This window comes from Nymphaea colorata, chromosome 7, assembly GCF_008831285.2.
Source record: "Nymphaea colorata isolate Beijing-Zhang1983 chromosome 7, ASM883128v2, whole genome shotgun sequence".
Classification (NCBI taxonomy): Eukaryota; Viridiplantae; Streptophyta; class Magnoliopsida; order Nymphaeales; family Nymphaeaceae; genus Nymphaea; species Nymphaea colorata.
Genome location: NC_045144.1, coordinates 19,260,562 through 19,281,566, shown reverse-complemented (window position 1 = coordinate 19,281,566; position 21,005 = coordinate 19,260,562). Strand labels below are relative to the sequence as shown.

Here is a 21,005-nt window from a genome sequence, read left to right as displayed (position 1 = left end):
TAAGAAAAAAGTTATTTTAGATTATTTTCAATATTATTGAGATTAGATTCAAAAAATCGGCAGCTTCTTGGTCCTGTGGGGTCAATGATACACGCCCTCAAGATTTTTAAAAAAGTATGTTTTTAAACTTTTTTGTTCTTTTTCAGTGAATATCCATGATGGTTAAAAGAAAAAAAAAGGCAAGAAAAGCAAAAAAAAAAAAAGAAAAAGGAAAAAAGGTTAGATGCAAAAGAAAGTAACTTTCTTCAAAATTTCCAATAAATTTGCTTTTTCCCTCTCCCTTTTCTCTCTCTCTCTCAAAAGTCAAGGATTTTTTGTTCTCTTTTTCACTTTATTACTGCTGAACTTTACATAATATCTCTCTCTCCACATTCATGGCAGAAAATATCTAATTGTCAGGGATGAAAAGTCTCATCAGGCAATTAGCCACGTGTAAAAGAAAATCCCGAGATGGCCCAAGTCTTTCCCCGTAATGCCGACAGTACTTAGCTCTGCACAGGTGTCCAGCAGACACCTGGAGCCTTGACCCTTCGATTGTTCATTTAATCATGGGGATTAAGTCTCGGTTTCAGATTAATTTTTACTTAAAATTATTAAGCGAGAGTCAATATAAACATATTTACTTGCCTCCTAGTTCTCAACCACTACATATCCAACCATATATCTTCATACACTCCAAAACTTTCAGTTTTGCAGTTTCTGGATCTGATCCAAGAGCCACTATCGATAAATGTTACGATCTGGATTCAGTTTCGGGTTGGATCTAAGAACATTGGAGATGATGATATGCTTCATACAATTAAATCTGCTCTCTCTTTCCTTCAGTTTGATTTTATTGTACATCATGCAAACAATAAAAAGGCCGTCCATATGTGAACAAAAACAATAAAAAAAACATAATAAATATGTTTCATATTCCTTTCTCTTTCATCTCACGTATGAATTTCCTGATCTCACCCAATAAGAGTTCAGTAGCTATATATATATATATATATATATATATATAGGTGGTTTGGCAAGCTTGTAGGCCTGAAAAGTCCTGGATTCCCGGAGATTACAGTATAGAGGAGTCTGGTTTTTGACATGGGATTCTATTATACCAACAGATGCACAGATTCTCACACTATGTGACAAATGAGACAATCAATCTGTCTAGAGTGACAAACATTACTATTTGTAAAGTAATAAATGGAGTTTGAAATGTCGCCATCCACCCAATCTTTTCCCTCCAAAACCTCTCCTTTGCTGTATGATTCTGCACCGTCCTTTTTTCCTTCGTCCTTCTCTACAAAATATTTTCCTGGCACCGCCGTCAAGGCCGAAAACTGGCGAACCAAGAAATCTCAAGGCCGTCGCCGGTGACTCGGTGAGTGGCGCCGCCGACGACATAAGAGAAGGTTCAAGCCAGTTCTATTGGAAAACGATGCGTATAATACAGCAAAAACACAGTCAGTTATATAATACCCGTTTTATTCCTATTTTTTTAAAAAAAGTCAAAAAATAAAAAACGCATATAAAGCAAGTACTATACCCATTTTTTTGCATTTTTTATGATTTTTTTTTAATTTTTAGGATTTATTAAATGTTTTAATTTTTTAAAAAATTTACCGAGATTTTTTCGTTTTATTCTCGAGATATACAACTTTGTCGTATCATACTCATCTTTTTCCTCGCCATATAATACCCGTACACGTTTTTTGTGACAATACTTCAAGACGAGCAGTGCCCACTTTGAATTGAGGAAGACAAATGGACCGGATATGTTCAATTACCAATTTTGTTTCAAATCTGTTTAGGTAAACTAATCCAGATCAGAATAATGGATTTCGGATTCAGTATGCAGTTCTCTAACCAAATTACTTGGCTGCTAGTCATGTTTCAACTTGGTCTGCATTCAAAAGAAGTCCGATTGAACCAAATTCAATAAAGGGTGGATCCGACCGGAGCTCGAACTGTTTACATCTCTACGTTAGCCATGAGTTTAGAAATTTGATTGTAAAGCAGGCGTGAGCCCATGCTGATCCAAATGTGGCTTCATTATTTAAAAATTGCATGTGCTTACATAGATATGTTTCTTAAGTGAGCTTGAATTTTGAAGGGATTCTTTTTTAATCGATGGATTAATGAAATGTAGTGAAGTATGGATGGTGCAATAAGATAAAGAGAAAATTGGGTAGGTAGACTTAAGTTCTCCAAGGAGAACACATGGTGAGTACTTCTCTCTTTTCAATAAAAGAGGGGGTGGAACCCAAGGGATTGGAAAAAGTGGGGAAAGCCCCATTAGCTAGCTGCCAATCATAAGAGGGGAAGACCCCAAGAATGTTAGCTAAACTCTAGAAGACATAAAGTTTCATATTAGAATTTGTTCATGCAGTTGGATCTGGATGCAAATCAGCATCAAATATTATCATTTGACTTGAGAAAAATTCATGTCAAATTATTTTCTTTTGTTGACTGATAATGTTTGAGTTTTCTGATCAGAATTGCTGTGAGGGTTTAATAAATTAATGAGGTTTTTACAGGAAAGTAGCAATAATAAGTACAACTTCAACTAATATAGTAATTTTTCCACAATAAGAGTGATTTTTTATTTAAAAAAATCCATTTGGAAGAAATCCCATAGAAATTTTACGTTTCAAAGTGAAAGAAAATTCATTTAAATATGCATGTTAGAGAACTTTGCTTAATTTATCTGACCTTGTGGAAGAATATCTTTATCTAATATTTTGACATGGGGGGAAAGACATAAAAATTTAAAGAAATTGGAAAAAGTAGCTGAACTTTTTTGATATATTTGTAAGGGACCATCTATCATTTTGAAATTTAACAATAACTGCCTAAGTTTACAAAATAATTTACAAGCACATGTTTAACTAGCGAAAGGTGATGAAATATACTTAAGAAATCTATTGAACCCCATTAGAAGGAAAATATCATTATTTATGTGCTCATCACTTCATGATTTGGCCCTTTTCACTGAAGTGTGATGGAGAGGGAAAAATGGGGAGGGATTGGTCATTGGATCAACTCATATGGTCTACAAATTTTCTTTTGAAAAAAAAAAAATTAAGGGCAAAATATGTTTTACGTATACATCGTGTTTGTGAATTATTTTATGAATTTAATTTGTCACTTATAATCCTCAAATATTAAGGAGTTGACTACAAATTCATAAAAGTTAAGCACCTGTCTGTAAATTCGCGTGCAGATTTATTTCGGTAACAAAAGCACAGAAAGTGCCAAGGCAAAATGACGAAAAGTTTTCCACTTCCCAACAACCTTTTCTCGACAAATTTCGTATCATTTGTCCACTTTCAAACGTTCCCACAGGTCTATCAAAACATTCCCTCTTGGGTATAATTTTTCTTTTTGAATCCATCTTCAGCCCACACATCAAAACATGTCAACAATGATATAACAGTAAAATGTTGCCAAAGATCACCACATTCTTCCAACCAAACGATTTTCTTTTCTTTTGACAGCAACCTCCCCTAATATGTCTCTTCTTAAAAGAGATGCTACTTGTTATATTCAAGGCAAACCTTCATAGAGAGTATATATATATATACATTTATATATATACCCATATCTTGTCTACAATATTAAAATACATGTCATGTTTGTGACTTATATAAACTAAGATTAATGAAGTTAAGAGAGTAATTATATGAAAATGATGGTGGCAGGGATGAAGGGGGGAATCGGACGGTTGGGAATGACGCTCGAGGCGTGATGTGATGTGATGCTGATGAGGACGAGAGAGCGCACCTGGAGGGAAAAGGGAGAGAGAGAGAGAGCGCGAATGCCGTTGCCGATATTCCTCGCTCTCACCACGCATGTGACGCCGAGTCCGTTGTAGACGCCCACACTCCAACACCCACACACACTCTCTCTCTCTGCAACTTATCACAGGAAGAAGAAGAAGAAGAAGCGTCACCAGAAGAAGAAGGAGAAGAAAGAGGAGAAGGAGAATGGGAGAGGTAAATGTAGAGATTTACAATGATATTCTTGCTTGTGGTTGCTTCTCGCTGTTTCTGAAGGTGGGGAGCTGAGCCTCTGCTGTTGTTTGCTTTTGTGGCTACAGGAAGAGAAGAAAGAGGAGAAGAAGGAGAAGAAGGGGGAGACGGAGGGAGAGATCGTCCTCAAGGTGGATATGCATTGCGAGGGATGCGCCAGGAAGGTGAAGCGGTCGCTGAGGGGGTTCGAAGGTTAGTACATGTGGTTTAACCAATGTGTGGGGTTTTGGGGTTTTTCCTTTTTTTGCGGTTGGAATGACGCCGGAATCCGGCGGGTTTTGGCTTTCAGGAGTAGAGGAGATTCAGGTGGACACAAAGACGCACAGAGTCGTGGTGAAGGGAAAGGCGGCGGATCCCTTGAAGATCTGCCAGAGAATTGAGAAGAAGAGCGGGCGGAAGGTAGAGCTCATCTCTCCGTCGCCCAAAAGCCTGGAGGAGGCGAAGAAGGCGCAGGAGAAGCAGGCCGCGAAGCAAGAGGAGAAGGAGAAGGAGAAGAAAGAAGAGGTCTGAACTCCAAGAAGATCGCGATAATTTTTGTGATTTTGGCGAACTTTTTCTTCCTATCTTGAGCTCGTTCTATGTCCTTCCTTTTTCCGGTTTTCTGAACTGCGTTTCAACTGCTCTTCAGCTTCTAAAACTGTTTTTTCTTTTCTAAGAGAAGCAAAGAAACTCGGAATTTTCCAGCTATTGTCGTTCTCTTCTTTTCTGGAAATCATTCAGACGCGGAAAATCTTGAACTTTGAACAAGAAACTGTCGCGATCTCACTGTATAGTCCACATGGAACTGCTATTTTTTCTACAGTTTCTTCATTTGTCTTCAGGAGGAAACAAGAGATTTCAAAAGATCGTAGAGATTTCAAAATATCCTGCAAGTGATATACGAATTCAAAATATCCTAACACACGTTCTCCTGCGTTTCTTTTCATCATTTTTCGCTACTTGTTTCTTTCCGGCGCTAAATTTCAAAAATCTCAGATATTCCAATTTCCAAGTTAAAAACTTCTGATTTCTCGGCGTCGCAGCCGGCTGTGATAGTCGCCGTCCTAGACGTCCACATGCACTGCGAGAATTGCTCCCAGGAAATCCGACGGATCATCGAGAAGATGAAAGGTAAGGCTTCTCGCACCGCCGCTCCCGGGCTCCACCCGTCCATCACTTCTCCCAGACTCATAATCTACCTTATTCCCCCGATTCAGGCGTGCAGTCCGCGGACCCGGACCTGAAGAGCAAGCAGGTGACGGTCAGGGGCGCGTTCGACCCGGCGAGCCTCGTGGCGTACCTCCACCGGCGGACGGGGAAGCACGCGGCGGTGGTGAAGCAGGAGGTGGAGAAGAAGGAGGAGAAGAGCAAGGAGGAGAAGGACAAGAAGGCGGGAAAGGGAGGAGGTAGCGGCGAGGCAAAAGACAACAAAACAGAGTCCGCCGGCGGCGGCGGCGAGAAGAAGGCGGAGAAGAAGAACGAGAAGAAGGAAGGTGGCGAGGAAGGAGGGGAGACGAAAGCGGAGGCGAAGAAGAGCGAGGCCCCTATTCCCAAGTACTCCATTGAGTACGTTCATGCTCCTCAGATCTTCAGCGACGAGAACCCTAACGCCTGCTCCGTCATGTAACCCTCCGGCTCCCCCCCTCTGGTTCTCTCTCTCTCCCTCCCTCTCTGTTTCCCTCAGTCCCTCACTCTCTCAGTAGAAATCCACGGAGATAACCGTATTGTATCCGTATCGTATAGAGCCACCGAGCTCTACGTATACAGTACGTTGCGTAGAAGAGAGTAGTCGTCTACGTCTGTGTTGCAGAAGAAAAATTTTGGAATGAAGAAGACCCTTTTCGGTTTCGGGAGCTCAGTTATTTCCACTTTTTCTTTTTTTCGTTTTTTTCTTCCTTTTTTACAGGAAACTGCCAGATAACAAAACTCGGGTTTCAAAATTTTATTTTGCTTCCACTTCTTAATTGAAATTAAATGTACTTAATTCGGGTGGTTTATTGTTAGAAGTTTTTTGTGAAGCAAAGAGTGCTATGGAGTCAGAACCGGGGAAGAGGATTCGGATTCTGCGGATTCTGGATATTTGGATTTTGGATCGATATGGTAGGTGCTTGATCGATGCCGATCGGATATTGACCGCTTCGACTTGGATGGGTGGCAAATCAACCGGTTCATGCGAACGATACACTGTTGATTTTTTTTAATATTTTAAAAATAATTTATTTTATTTTTTAGTTCTTTAGTTTCTGATTTTAATAATACTGACGCGCATAGGACCAACTTGCCTGTTCAAACAAAAAAAAAAAAAAGAAGATCTCATTTCTAAAATGAGTTAAGCCTGACTGCTAGTAAAAGTACACCCATTAGTTTTTTTTTTGTTTTTTTCTTATTTCGAGTCCGTACCGTTTGACTAAAAAAATTAAATTTTCGTTTATTTATCTGCAAGGATTCCTCTTCTCACTAAATTACATTTGTGCGGTCTTTCATAAAAAAAATGATCTATATTGAACTTAAAAAAATTTCCTAAAATTTATCTATCTAGCTTTCATCCACGCGAAACTGGAGTCGGTTATTTGTTGGAGCATTCACTGCGACAATAGTGAAATGCCTCAATGATAGGCTTGGGCATCGGGGCTGGCTCGGCCCAACACTTGAAACTCTTGCTTGGGCTCTCGCTTGGGCCAGGTTCGATACCCGGTACTCGAGCTCGGGCTCGGTACAGACCAAAAATTTTTAAATATAAAATATACTTTAATAATAAAATATATATTATTAATAAATAATAATAATAATAATTAAAAAAATAATGGAATCAAATCGGGCCCCATCGAACCAGCCCGATATATTAGCGGATCGATCCGAATAAATGGAATGGAATGTGATCATATCGTTGCCCCATCTACTACCCAAGCCTCTTGCTCCATCTACTACCCAAGCCTCTTGCTCCCTGCTTACTCAATCACCTAACGCCATGTGATCATATCGTTGAGGGAGTTTTACCATAATAAATGGAATGTTCTAACACCCAAATCACCTTCATCGGCTAAGTTCGCATATCAAACATTTCGAAATCATTTTTACTTTCAATGGCTCTTTATTGTCAAAAAAACAAAATTTTAGTGAAGATATTAAATTTTGCTAAAATGTGTCTACCTAGTTTGGTCATCGGAGCATGTTTATTTGTTAGGATATTTTACCTGCGACAGTGAAATGTTCCAATCACATGGTCAGATAGTCGAAGGGTTTTACCATCTTAAATGAAACGCCCTACCATGGAAGTCACCCTCATCGAAGAGTCTGCATATCAAATATTTCAAGATCTTTTTCACTTTCAGTGAAATTTAATATTGTCCCTTTATTTTCAGAAAACAAAATTTCAGTATAATGGATTCAGGGAATCGACTGCTAAGCTGATTCGATTCCAGCACCGATTCTGACAACATTAGTTTCAACCATGAATGATGAGAGTCCAAAGGGTGGCAGGACAAGGACTGTATACATTTGGCAGCATCAAGCCTTTATGGAAGGAGTCAGACTCAGGAGGTACAAGTACTGAGACACCACTTGCGACCGCACCCACCTGGCCAAACTGGGCTCGTTGGGGCCAGCGCCTGCGCCATCACTAAATCTGGGAAGGTGGCAATAAAGAGGAGTCACGTGAACCCTGCTCTGCGCCTATTGATCATTTGAACTGTACGCTGCGACCACTGTATGCGTACGAAACCATGTGGAGAAGCCTTTAAGTTGGTTCAGGGGGAGTGGTTGTGTCGTATTATGATAGTTGCATGTTGACTCGGGCACAGATGGGCTCGTAGTTAGTGCTGGTAGGTGAGCCTAGTTGCTCCTGGCTCCTGCATCCTTCTGTTAAGCTTGCATAATGCATGTAATACAACATCGGCTCGAATCTGGCTTCTAGTAATTGAATTTAGTAAGAAACTTTACATGAGATTAGTAATTTTCATGCGAGCAAAAGGATTACAATCCACTGCTTAGAAGAGAACCGAAGTCTTTTTCTGTTCACAACTATATACTGTAGCGTAAAATTAGTTAATTTTAAAAAGAAAAAAAAAACCTTGAAAATTTGGTCCCAAACTAAAATTAATTTTACTCATTTTGAACGTGCCAACACATATAAACTTGTCAAACTATGTAAATTGATTTTGAATTGTCAGTTGTCAACTTAAATTAACGCTGCTCAGAATGAATTATTTTTTCCCAACCTTTAAGACTTGATAAAACTTGTGTTTACTCCATTCAATTCCCAAAATAGCATCTACTGCCACTATTTGCAGTCCAAAGAAATAACACCCATATAGTCAGACTAATTACCGGACTTTCACTAGTCCACCAGCCCAACAAGTTACAAATGTCACTAGGTGCATTCCGAACAAAAAAAACTGCCAAGAGATGTACTCTACATTACTGAACTCTTCTTTCTTTGATGGCCTCAAGCCCCACCTAGTAGACAAGTGACAGAGCCGTTGCTGGCAATGCCACAGTGGTATAAAGCAGCACCTGGTTAGAGCTTGTAAGTGGATTAAGCAGCTTGTTTCTCTGGATAATCCATCTTAAAAAGACCTAATTCATATCATTTTCATTGTTAAATACAAAGGAAATGCCCATCATCGTTCAACATGAAAACCAGGCGCTCCCCACGGAAAAAGAAAATAAAAAAAGAAGATGTAATCAACCAGCTATTCAGCTTCAAGTTCGGCACCAAACTGATCTAGTCTCGCAGCATCCGCATCCAAATCACGAATCTTGGAATGGTTTACTGAACCATCATCCTCACTCGCATGTATCTGCTTACCCCCAAACCTGAGACAGCAAAAATTACAATGCCCTGAGAAATTAAGGGTGTGTTTACTTGAATCTTCTGTCGTCATAGTTTTCCAGATAACAGAGAGACCGCGCTTTCACTTGCAAGAAACCCTAAGAAAGAGCATTCAAATCAATAAATGAAGACTCAATTACCATCTCCCGCTCATGAGCTCTATGCACTTCAAAACATCCTTTCGATCCTTGAACCTCACTAGCACAACACCTTGTGGATGACTTTCGCATACCTGAAGTCAGAACCACCACACTCAGCTTAAGAAAGTAACCTTTTTGCAAGTTGGGTGTTTCGACCATCACAACCAGGTCTAAGAACACAAGTGCCACATCTGGAAATTATTAATAAGTTGAACTGGAAATAGCTCAAAAATATGGAAGGCCAGCTGTTTTGAAAGATCAACAAGTTGGATTGGAAGATTATAAACGCCCAAAAAGCCAGGTTGTACCTTACAACAAGCAATCATCCAGTGAAAAAAAATTGTCTGCTGCTGACTGTAATATGACAAGTCAACTACTAGTTCTTTTTGTAAAAATACTCTTTATCGGTTGAAACCGTGAACTAAACAATGAATATGTTCTTTAAGGTAACTCAAACATGGATTCAAACATAGAAAAAAAAAGGTGGGGAGGAGGAAGAAGTGGGGGAGTGCGGGGGGTGCGGCGACGGGCAAATAATAAACCTTAACGGTCCTCCCAAGATCTAACTGAGACACTCCAAGTGGCGTTCTTAAAATGGCCTTTCAAATCCAACTGAGATTATACAAGTAACCTTGTTCTTGAAAAATAAAATGGGCTTCAACAAATTAAAGGTCTTACTGTTAAGAAGAGAAACATCCCAACAAGCCAAAAATCAAGCTCAGTCATCCCCTTGAGAAAATGGACGCTCAAAGATCAATACTAACTCAGTCACCTTATAGGTATGGCACATACCAAACGATAAAAAGCTGGAGCTGGAACCTAAATTCATGGTAGCAAAACCAAGGACATTGATTCCGTCAAGAAATTGGCAGCTCCTATTTTTTATCTACTAATCTAGCACAATTAAATCAGTCTTGTAATCATGTAATACATACACGAAAATTCAATACCGGAAATTAATTCAAAATATGTAGAAAATTCTTACCTTAACTGAATCAATTGGACCAATCTTGGCACATTCTTCTGTAACATCTTCCTGTAATTCCGTAAGCATGTTTGGATCATCCTATTTCAATTAGAAAAACTCGTCAACAGTCTTCAATATCTGCAGACAGTAAGCAATGTATGCATACACAAAGAAGAGCAGGCAAGGATACATGCATGCATTCACATCCTATTCCTACCAGACAATGTATGCATGAATATCTCCACATGCACAGGGATGGATGAATGCATGCCCTAGGTAAATGAGCACAAACATCGGTCTGATGTCACCATGCAGGTACATGCACATACAGAGATGGATCCCCAGAAAGGCTTACCCTCAATTCAGAAGGTGTGAACATGTGTCGGAGGATAACTGTACCAGGAATTAACAACTTTGCATCATCACGACCACCTGACAAATGAACAGCATTTACCATGAAAGATTATTCCAAAAACAAGGATTCAGAACAAACTAAAAGCACGGCCAAGAATGCTCAGCCTCTCAAATAGGTGTTTTTATGTCTCAAAGAAGTGGGCCCTTTCTTTTCAGTACATTGGTTTTAATTTCTTCAGCAAAGGTCAACAATCTTTTATTTAACTCTAGTTTAGGTAAAAGAACTAAGTGAACAAAGGCCGTACACTAAGGATGCACAGTGAAAGCCTTGAAGTACTGATTCTGCAAATTATCCACTGGTAATGCAAAATAAAGTTTTAAATGAAATAAAGAATTTTTAATGTGCAAAAGCACTATATTCCCATTTTGGAATTGCTTCCACATGCTATGAACAAAACTGCCAACAGCATAATTGGCAGATATTTGAATGCATACTTCACAAAAGACAGTTCTCAAGAACAACATCATGCCTTCGAAGAGCACACTGCATAGATGAACTATGAAGAGATATAAGTAAAAGGCTTCATTTAGTCAAGTACTCAGCACAGCCAGAGAGATTCAAAATTTGCTTCGTTCTGCAACTCATGCAGAAAATACCCAAGAGCTTATGAAAAAACATCAGCAATTCATGTATACATCAGAAGCTCATGTAATTTGGAAACATTATCTACATTATATATGTGTATGTGTGTATGGTTCATGTTGCACAAACACCAAAGATAGGTGAGAAATAATACAAACATTTTCATTATGTTAGAAATAGGAAAGAGGAACTAGACTGCGAACAGTAAGCATGAATATCAGATGTTCCCCTTACTAAGAACAGCTTCAACAAATATAATAAATTTCAATATCAAGCAACAGAAAAACCATCCATATATTCATAAAGTTGACATAACCTAGTAAATAAATCATAGATGCTGGCCTATATCAACTGCATTGGTATACATAATACAACAACACCACGATTATACTGGAGCTCAACATGCTAACACCAATGTTCCCGGTTCATGTGCAACCCATTTTCAGGGTGACAGGATAATGTGGCTAAGAGTATGAATTTGTTTGTAGAAAGAATAATATACTCATATTCCCAGCTAATATCAGTTCAATTATTTGAGAAGAAAAGCTTCTAGACATTGTTGCAAAATAAGTTGTCAAAAGAAGCAAAAAGGGAAAGGTTATGTCTAATAATTTCAGTTTTCTATAGCAATTTTTAAATCAAATGGTATCTTAGCTTTCCCAATCCCACATGAAATAACTCCTACAGTTACTTAAATACATAGACACAATCAAACATGCAGTAGAAAGGTATACAGAAAAATAAATAAATAAAAAAGCTCACCCCAGCCAAGAATCTTCTGTTCAAGCTTTTTCTGTTTCTTTTTCTTTTTCTTATCTAATTGTTTAGCAATGAACTTCTCTCCTGCAGACATGATCTAAAGTAAGACAGGCTACCATTTTAATTGCTAAAATAAATAACAAGTCATACAGGACAAAGAAAGTCATAAAATGATAAAAGTAAGCGCAGATAACCTTTCTGTTCAAACTTAGCACGGGTAACAGACATACAATGTGGTGCACCAGGACGAAACGCTGTACCATCCAAAATTTGAATTGCCAAATCAACTGAAGGTTCCTACAGGATACAACAGAAAGCGAAAAGTCAAAATAGAAACATATTTAAATAATCAACATAGTGCTCCTAAAATATGTGCAACAAGAAATATGGGGCTATGAATACCAGCCACTCAATCAATCTGATACGACTTACAAGTTACCACATGTAAAGCAACTTCAGTCAAACCAATAGTTGCCATTCACTTATTTAAATAGTTACTCTACTTGTGGCAACTTGTAACTCATCTGCTTATACCAACGAGACAGCCCAGGGTAAGGTTCATAGACCTCATAAAACCAAGCACGCACATTTTAGGAATGCATATATATATATATATAGAGAGAGAGAGAGATTAAACACTAACTCTAGTATTGGTGCCATTCAATAATACCTTTAAATAAGTTACTAGTGCATCACCCTTTTGCCCGCCTGTCTCTTTGTCAACATACAGTTTCACACGAGGCTTTTTAGTTTCAGGATCCTAAAATGAGAATAACAATCAAATTAATGAACTGATGACAAAAAAAAAAGTTTATATAGTTTATGGTCATGAATACACTTAACAATAGGAAGCAAAAGTATATCAGCCAACTGTATGTAGGCCAGAAATTTTACGAATAAAGGAAAAGAGAAAAGACACACACCCAGCGGAGGCAAACAAAGAAAAAGCGAGAGGTGTTAGCGTGCACTAATTTACACAGTAATTTGAAGAACATGCTTGTTGAAATCCACAAAATATAGTTTAAAATTCTGAAGTGCAAGACCACTAGTACGTCGTATGCCTGATAAGCAGCAACTCTATCTTTAATATAAAGTAGGACAACATGAAAAACGACCAGATTAAAAAATGATTTCAAATATATATATGGTGTATGTGCATCTATGTATGTGGTAGAAAGACTAGAAACTGTAAAGTGTAAACTGTAAAGTGCCTGTTCCAGCTCCTACATATATAAAGCAAGACTCCATGGTATTGGTCTTCTGAACCAGTACCAAAATACAGTAGACGACTAGGTAGTACTGCAGCCACTTGTCTATGTAGGTTTGCTCAGATCCAAAATTTTGATGTTGGTATGAGCTCAATAACTTCAACAAGCATTTCCGCAGTGCAATTCATACACCCACTAAAACTTTGGCCTTTGGCAATCAAATCTTCACTTCTTTGTCTGAAAATCAAATTGTCGGACTCCTAATCTATTAATTGAACTTGATGAAATTGAAGCTCTCCTCCTTCCTGTTCTTTCGTTTTGAGTTTCAGCCATGGAATGGATCCTTGTTTGCATGCTCAATCCAACAAGAACTAAGACTTCTTCCAACAACATAATTCAGAGAGTCCATGCATCGGGAAAATCACTTTAGGGGGGTTAATAAGTACTACTCACTTATCCTCAAGACATTACACTTAGATTACTATAGAATAAAAAATGACACATGCATAGATTACATTGATGCTTGCAGTTCAAATCTACCAAAACAAATGATGAAACAGCTGCATTTTGTCAATATCATTTTCCATCTCGTATAGGAAACCTCAGGATACGCTGTTTCATCCAATACACATCAGAACATATCCATCATCTTCTTAATTAAGAAAAGCATAAAAGGTTTTATTTAGTTTCTTAGAATATCAGCCAATAATGAGCTGAATCGACCACACAGGCTGCATGTCAACTCATACTTGAAAACCCATGCATCAACCCAAATTTTTGTGGTAAGGGGCCAACAATGATAACATTGGCTGTATCATAAGGCAAACTACCTTCATGCCCCTGGAGGAAAATCACGACTTCTAACTCTGGCCACCAAATCACAGCTTTATAGAGAAAGTATATAATAAACAATTAAACACATATTCATATATATACATAATTATTATAACATAAGTGTAACAGTATAGTTCCCAAAAATCAGAGTATCTACAAACAACACCAATGTAAGAAGGTTTACATATATGTATAAATACATATAAACAGATGTTCGTCTAGGTGCAGCAAACCATTCATAAGCTACTCACTTCTTTGATGATGCCACATTTTGAGAACACATCCACTACCTGCAAGTTCACAAACTACACCATTACCATTGTGGATATGAAGAACCCGTCCTAACCCATTTTAAGGTAAAAAACAGAGACACAATGCATATGTCCTAAGTTAAAACACATAACCAACCAGATGAGATTAAAAGTCAAGTTACAACAGCTTAACAAAATGCACATGATAATAATACAAGAGCTCTGAGACAAGTAATGCACTTCCATGGCTGCTGATAGTTAATACAAGTAACCTATGGTATAGGAGCTAAAGCGGTGTAAGAGATCTGAAATATCCAATTGCCACAAGAACTGAAAGTACCCAAAGTCCAATTATCAATCCTGTTAGTCCAAGATGATCTACAATAAAAGCAATTAAGGTGTCAAAGGTGTGTGTGTGTAGGTCTGATCAGGATGACCATTCTTTTATACATGAATTCTGACTGGAAGCTTCTAGATCACATGCACTAGAATCTGAGAGCTTGTACATAAACAAACATAAATTGAATCCATCCTTTCTCAAGAACTAGTACAAACAGAAGCATCTGTATTTTCTCATACATAGAAGTCATGGGACTAGATCCTAGAACCAAATTATGCACTTGGGCAGATTAGATTGGCTCACGTTCCTAATGTATAATAACAGTACGTTCACCTTTAGCTTGGATACTCCACTTCGGTACCATATGCTGAACCAGAGGATGTTGCTGAGAGCCAAACAACTGAATGATAAAAGACTATGACAGGTAACTGCACTAACACCGGTCAAGCTCAGAAAAGACTAGGTATAGAAGTGCCTAACCAAAACAACTAGAGGCATCCATGAGAAAATAACAGTCATGACACCATCACAGGCACCAGCAACGAAATGCTCTAAGAAACAAGTAAAGCAGTAACTCAATAACATACACAGGAGTGACAGGATAATAGTTGTAGACTTATAAAGCACATGCAAAATAGCAGCTTACAGCCTGTTTTTAGTCATCAATCATATTAAAAAAGCAAATGGGAAAAAAATTGAAAAAAAAAACATACTCAACAGCAAGAAATACTTACTTCATCGAGAGTTGCATCATCAGGCAATCCAGTAACATAGACATGTGTATTGACCTTCAGCTCGAACCAGCCATCTGGTTGCTTATTGGCTTCCTGTAAAGTAAGATGAAGACCTTGAATGTGTCAGGTATGTCTCCATTATTCCATTATCAGTGCACGTCTTCAACCTAGTATCACAGATCCACTCATCTGTATTTACAAAACAGACAATTTCTTCAAATCTAAACCAGTCAATCTACAGTCAAAAAAATCTGTTTGTTTGCAATACTATGTCAATATGACACGTTAACTAGGAAAGAAAACCAAAAAAATATACGGACAGCATGACATAGAAAATTACCTTTTTATCACTATTCTTTTCTGGTTCTTTCCTCTTCTTTGTGGAATCTGTGGATTGTGTTTCAACATTGTCTTGAGAATTCTTTTCCAAATCAGAGGGTGAACCTTTAGTCCCAGTTGTGGGAAAGACCTCCTCTTCATCCAAGAAAGTCATCTCTTCAACTGCATAATTTTTTATATCACCAAAAGGCTCATCCTGTTTACATTATCAAAGTGATCAATTGAAAGGATTCAGAAAAAAATTGATGAAAAGGTTACCAAGTAAATAATAAAAGCATCCCGAGTTAACAAAAGCCAACCAAAGCTTCATCAATCAATTTTATATAAGATTACAAGCCAGTATCACCTATATTATGAATTTATGATTACTGTTTCTGGTACCCATCTTCTCAAAATCATTGACGTTAACAAACTTTAGAATATACACTGACAGTTTTCATTGCTTGATACACCATACAGTAATCACTAATCACCCTAATTTCACGAACATGTATATTCATTCTCCAAGGATGAGCACATGTTAGACCTTCTCTTCTAGTGCTTCTCATGATTACACTCTTCACTGAGATTGGGTGGATCTGACTACCCTCTTCAACTTTTCACTTTCCTTGTACATTTTAACATATTAGTTATTTGTCTATGTCAGTCAATAGTTTCTTACTCTAGTAGATTCCTGCATTATGAGAGAAACATACAGCCTGTAACAACCTCCATTTGAACCTATCAACTTTCTTATCCGCACCAACTAAATAGCATATCTAATATTTTTCAATGAAGAAAGGCACCTCACAAATAAGTTTGGTACATCATCAAGAGAAAAAAGGAAATCTGATTTTTACCAAACATAGCAGCCACATATAATCAAAGAAAGGCACCTCACAAATAGTCTGATACGTCATAAAGAAAAAAGGAAAAATTGATTTTTACCAAACAAATCAGTGAAGTGATAACAGGTACATATAATCAAAATGCCATACATGCTTATATATCTTTTCAATTAAAAAGGTTTTCCATGTTTTGACAGTGACTGCTTTCTACGACTAGGCTGATGGCAACAAAAGCAGCAAATTTGCCCCCTAATTGCAATTTCTCAATCGTAAATATATCCCATTTAGGCCCTACAACACCTAGAGGATGTAAACCTATATATCAGTATATCCCAGGTGTCCAACTCCCCCAGTGCACCATCCTTGTACCATCATCCAACTGAGAGGATATTTGACTCCATAGGGTGTGGCAAACCCTAGCTTAATCTAACATCAGGCATAGGCTTGAGATCACGTATTATTTTAAGAGATGGATTTCCCCAGTCCATTAGTTCCATCCACATGCTCAAAAAACTAGTTACTAAATCACTCCTATTAACTAGGCATTACAATTCCTAAGAAGCAAAAACTGCCAGACTGGCAATGGTCTAGACTTGCAATTCAAATTTCACATGCAACATCCCTTGAATTGGAATACTAAACTCCGGAAAAGAAACTGATAGTAACTTTTCTGATACATCTCTCTGGTATACTTAAAAAGTTAAAATTCATCTTCATAGCAAAATTCTGATAAAAAAGCCTTAGATGTTAGACAGTTCATGCTAAGTCTTGTCATCATTCATTTTGCCCACCATTACAGCATGAGGACATGTTCCCTTTGTTCGGGTGTTCTGCTCAGCTTTGCCATGCCGACTTGCCCGATGATACCACATAACAAATGCATCATGATCTCTTTTTCTGCTAGTGATTCTGCTTCCGTTTTTGTTGCTGCCCACCATTAAAGTTCTACCATGCTCTAGAGTACAGCCCACTACTTTTCCATGGAAATTCTCATATGATCATGATGATTCCACACCAATCGTCTCTGAGAAAGAATATATTACATCCAATCAGCCAAGCTAGGCAACTTTGACATGGGTGGTTTTGCGTTACTCATGTACTTGTCCCAGTTAAAATATTTATGCAATTTGTATTGATGAATATGGTTCTTCCGCATCAACATCAACATTCCTTCTTAAATCCAAAGCTATTGTCACGTCCCAAAAGTTCAAATCTCATATACAAATTTAGTGCCAAGAAATTTTTGTGCTTGTGCAACGATTGTAAAAGTGAGAATCTACAAGATAAGTTCTCCCTCATGCCAATACAGTAAGATGGTTTCCAAGATTGCAGAACTGAGACCAAATAGAGCCAAATAGCATCTTTTACCTTTGCAATACCCTACCCTCTTTTACCTCTGCGCTACCCTACCCTCTTAGCACAACCCACAAGTAAGATGGAGTCTTTCACACATACGATTAATAAATTAGGACATTTTCACATAAGACCAAGTTAGGATTATGTCTTGCCTGTGTTCATAAAAACACACATAGGTAAATCATATCTTATTTCTGCAAGGGCATACCATGTCATCTACAAATCATTTGGACCAAATAGAAGATTGTTTACCTAATGAAGATGACCTCACAGGTCAACTGCACTTACACAGAGTAAAATGAAGCAGCAAATCTTACAACAGAAGCCCACCAGAATATATGCAGGTAAGACCATCAATCTCACAGGTGTCTACGCATGTGGTATCAGCAAAAATCACAGAGAAAACAAACATGTAAGCAATTATGTACAGAAAAGCCACCTGAGGAACCCATGCTCTAAGACCATGGTCCCACTTGTATCTTGTGCCATCATCATCTGTGAATTCTTCTTCCCCATCTGATGGTGTTTGAGGCCTGTCATCATAATCTGCAGCAGCATCTTCCAGCAAGCCTGCAGTCTCAGTGCCCAATTCAGAACCATTTGGTACAGGCTCAGCTCTAATCTCCTTTTGCCATTTGTGGAATTCATTAGTGTTACCAGAGCCTTCTGTAAGGATGAAAATCAGTTTTGTGTAACTCAGACCCAACAAGAAAAAGGGAAAAAAGAACCAGAATTTGTTCATCTGTAACTGGGGGATGGTATTCACCTGTAGTAGTATCATCAAGCTGTGGGCCAGGAAAGGGCTCTCGTGAAGGAAAACTAGCAAATAACTCAGGAATTGAAGCTAGAGGCATCCATTCACTTCTCCCATTAGACCAAAGGAGTGTACTTTCTGATACGTAACCATTCATAAAGTGCTCTACAATCACAATACATAACACCCAGTGAACCAACTGATAATAGCATCAACTTTCTTGCCAGTCATTATTGTCCACCAAACATTTCCAAATACACTGTGAAGGCCATAATTTCTTTTTGTTCGAAGCATCTGAATGGAACATGCTATAAACCCAAAAAAAAAATATGAAAACATGAGAGGAAAGGTCAACTGCTTCTAGATCAAAGTGAAATAGAGGGCCACAAATATGAAAGATTGGTTCAAAGTGGGCAAAATACCCATCTTGGGATGATAGCAATCTCTGCTTGTTATTTGAGATGGATTTTTTCCAAAGAATCTCACTAAGAATGAGCCCATAAAGGCACAATACTTTGTTGAGTAGCATGCCCTAAGCATTGTCATTAGATTCATAAAAGACAGACTCAACTGTAGGTTCAAACATCAAAGTAAGTCAATACAACAGGCACCCATAATTTGCACCTCATTCCATACCTTCATTAGCAGCATCATAAATAGAATTTCTATAAACCAGAGGACTAACCTTGCAACTCAGAGACAGCATAGGGGCCTACATGTTCTTGATTTCCACCAAGTACATACCATCCTATTTCATTTGACACGTCCTGAGGGTCAGCCATACCTGAAGAGTACAAAAAGTTTAAGTTAGACAATAACTATCAGAGCCAAAATACATAAATAACAAGGTGCAAACTGCAAACAGCATGTTTATGCCATCCATGTGAATCATGTGATGCATATCACTTGAAAGATAAAGATTTACTAACCATTTCTTACATCCACATATCAAAAAAGATAATGAAAACAATTAGTAATGTCTTATTGAGAGAGTAGAAAGGTGATAAATCAACAAGGCTATGCACTCCTTTAAGAATGACAATATACAACTTTTTATTGCAAAAGCTGGTGGGATGAAAATAACTCTTCCAAAATTTTGTAAAGAGAATTGATAAGCAATAAAAAAATTTAGATCTGACGAATTTATCCTGCTCTCCAGAAACCAATACAACAGCAGCAAACAAAAAACCCACAACCAAAACACAAAGAGATGAAAACAAAACAGTAACGGATTGATACAAAATGAAAAACCACATGATATGATAAACTGATCATCAGCATATTTAGTAATGAGGCATTTTTAAGATGAATAAGTTCTACATTCTTTATCGCAGTCGTGAGTATCTAAAGCCAAAATCGATTGACCTTATTTTCTTGATCAAACCAACAAAAAAAGGATGTGCAATTTCCTCGCTAGTGAAAGAGTATAATCAATCAAATGATGCCATTTTGATGATCCGTGCGAAAATAAATTTAAAATATGTATTGTTTTCTAACTGTCAGGAGATGATAATTACTCAGCTTGCAGTTTCGTCGGAGGTTGCGATTTCGAATTGTCCGAATGATAGACATCAACGTCCTATTCTAATGACTTAATTTCTCCGTATAGTGACGACTTCAGCTAATACAAAATGTCGTAGAAGGTTAACCCTAGAAATAACTATTTCAGCCATTTATTTGCCTCGACTAACCAGAAAATGGCCCAAGAAAGAACCCAAGTAAACCGGGCACGGTCCCTACCATCCACCAGCCAAGTGAAACTACATCGCCCACATAGAATATAACCTCCAATTACAGATTAGCAAAAGAAGAGGAATAATTCAGGAGAGATAAGAAATGCGACCAACCACACCTTTCCTCCTCACTCTTTAAGAAGGAGGAAGAAAATAAAGCGATAAATTTCTCGAACCATTGATTATCAAAACAAGAAATGCAGATGATTAACGCAAACAAGAGCACACCGGAATGACAATATTGAAGAACACGAAGAAAAGTCTCTACCCCCGGCGATGGTCCGTGCAGAGAATTCGGGTTTCGTCTCCAGCGTTCTATCAGCCAAGGAAAAGGCGAGCGCGCGAGCGAGCGAGCGATAGAGAGAGATGGACAGGGAAGCAGCAAAAGAGAGGACTTGGAAGAGAGAAGAGAGCGAAGGATGTGTTCGTACTGTAGGTTGACAGAAGGGGAGAGTGTCTAGGGGTTACTGTACACCGTCGGATGTCATAAAGATCGGACGGTTGAGGTGGAGACTGGGGGACCCAGAGACTAAGCGGATATATATATATAATCTTTGGCATATCCGTAACGAGTCCGTCCCAAATATTTTATGCTTTTTAAATTTTTCATTTATTTAACCATGGTTAGTTGGTGTGAAGACAAAAGTTCATTGCTTTAAAATAAACCTGAAGATTTTTGCTTTAATAGTTGTTTTTATTTGCTTTAACCATGGTTAAAGGGGTGTCATAAGCCACAAGTTTTTAAATTTTGACACAGTCAAAATATCATTTTTTAAAAATTATAAGACAACTGGATAGCAGCTAAACGATATGAATATCGGATTTCGATTTTATTTGATTGAATTGTTTTGAAAAAGTTCAATGTACAAAAACACTTTAACACTTAATTAAGAAATCATATCGAAGTCTAATTTTAAGAAAGGACTTAAGACTCGAGTTC

General features: G+C 37.9%; 2 protein-coding genes across 4 annotated transcripts; one reads left to right on the top strand and one right to left on the bottom strand.

Annotated features, from left to right (window-relative positions):
* Positions 1-3,768: 3,768 nt before the first annotated feature.
* On the top strand, positions 3,769-5,853 carry LOC116257762 (heavy metal-associated isoprenylated plant protein 7-like). Its single transcript, XM_031634738.2, has 5 exons — positions 3,769-3,980; positions 4,085-4,208; positions 4,306-4,520; positions 5,039-5,126; positions 5,213-5,853. Exons 1-5 carry the CDS (start codon positions 3,972-3,974, stop codon positions 5,620-5,622), a joined length of 846 nt encoding a protein of 281 aa, XP_031490598.1. The 5' UTR covers positions 3,769-3,971; the 3' UTR covers positions 5,623-5,853.
* A 2,601-nt stretch (positions 5,854-8,454) lies between these two features.
* Positions 8,455-20,517, bottom strand: LOC116258095 (uncharacterized). Of its 3 annotated transcripts, none has more exons than XM_031635212.2 (14): positions 20,294-20,517; positions 19,018-19,116; positions 18,345-18,497; positions 18,018-18,244; positions 15,397-15,591; positions 15,057-15,149; positions 13,983-14,021; positions 12,360-12,449; positions 11,884-11,986; positions 11,693-11,773; positions 10,289-10,365; positions 9,952-10,032; positions 8,967-9,058; positions 8,455-8,810 (listed from the first exon to the last, which is right to left on the bottom strand). In XM_031635212.2, the coding sequence occupies exons 2-14, from the start codon at positions 19,112-19,114 to the stop codon at positions 8,687-8,689; spliced, it is 1,452 nt and encodes a 483-aa protein (XP_031491072.1). In that variant the 5' UTR covers positions 19,115-19,116; positions 20,294-20,517; the 3' UTR covers positions 8,455-8,686. The 3 variants fall into 3 exon arrangements, with proteins under 3 accessions (XP_031491072.1, XP_031491071.1, XP_031491073.1); XM_031635211.2 differs by having other exon boundaries at positions 20,334-20,517; XM_031635213.2 differs by having other exon boundaries at positions 18,018-18,241; positions 20,334-20,517.
* Positions 20,518-21,005: the final 488 nt, after the last annotated feature.

Excerpts from the sequence above, each read along its gene's own strand:
- LOC116258095 (XM_031635212.2), bottom strand. The coding sequence starts at position 19,114 with ATGGCTGACCCTCAGGACGTGTCAAATGAAATAGGATGGTATGTACTT. Across the intron at positions 10,033-10,288 it reads TCACACCTTCTGAATTGAGG|GATGATCCAAACATGCTTAC; the intron begins GTAAGCCTTTCT and ends TAATTGAAATAG. Across the intron at positions 9,059-9,951 it reads GTCCAATTGATTCAGTTAAG|GTATGCGAAAGTCATCCACA; the intron begins GTAAGAATTTTC and ends TTCTGACTTCAG.
- LOC116257762 (XM_031634738.2), top strand. Across the intron at positions 4,209-4,305 it reads GTCGCTGAGGGGGTTCGAAG|GAGTAGAGGAGATTCAGGTG; the intron begins GTTAGTACATGT and ends TTTGGCTTTCAG. Across the intron at positions 5,127-5,212 it reads GATCATCGAGAAGATGAAAG|GCGTGCAGTCCGCGGACCCG; the intron begins GTAAGGCTTCTC and ends CCCCCGATTCAG.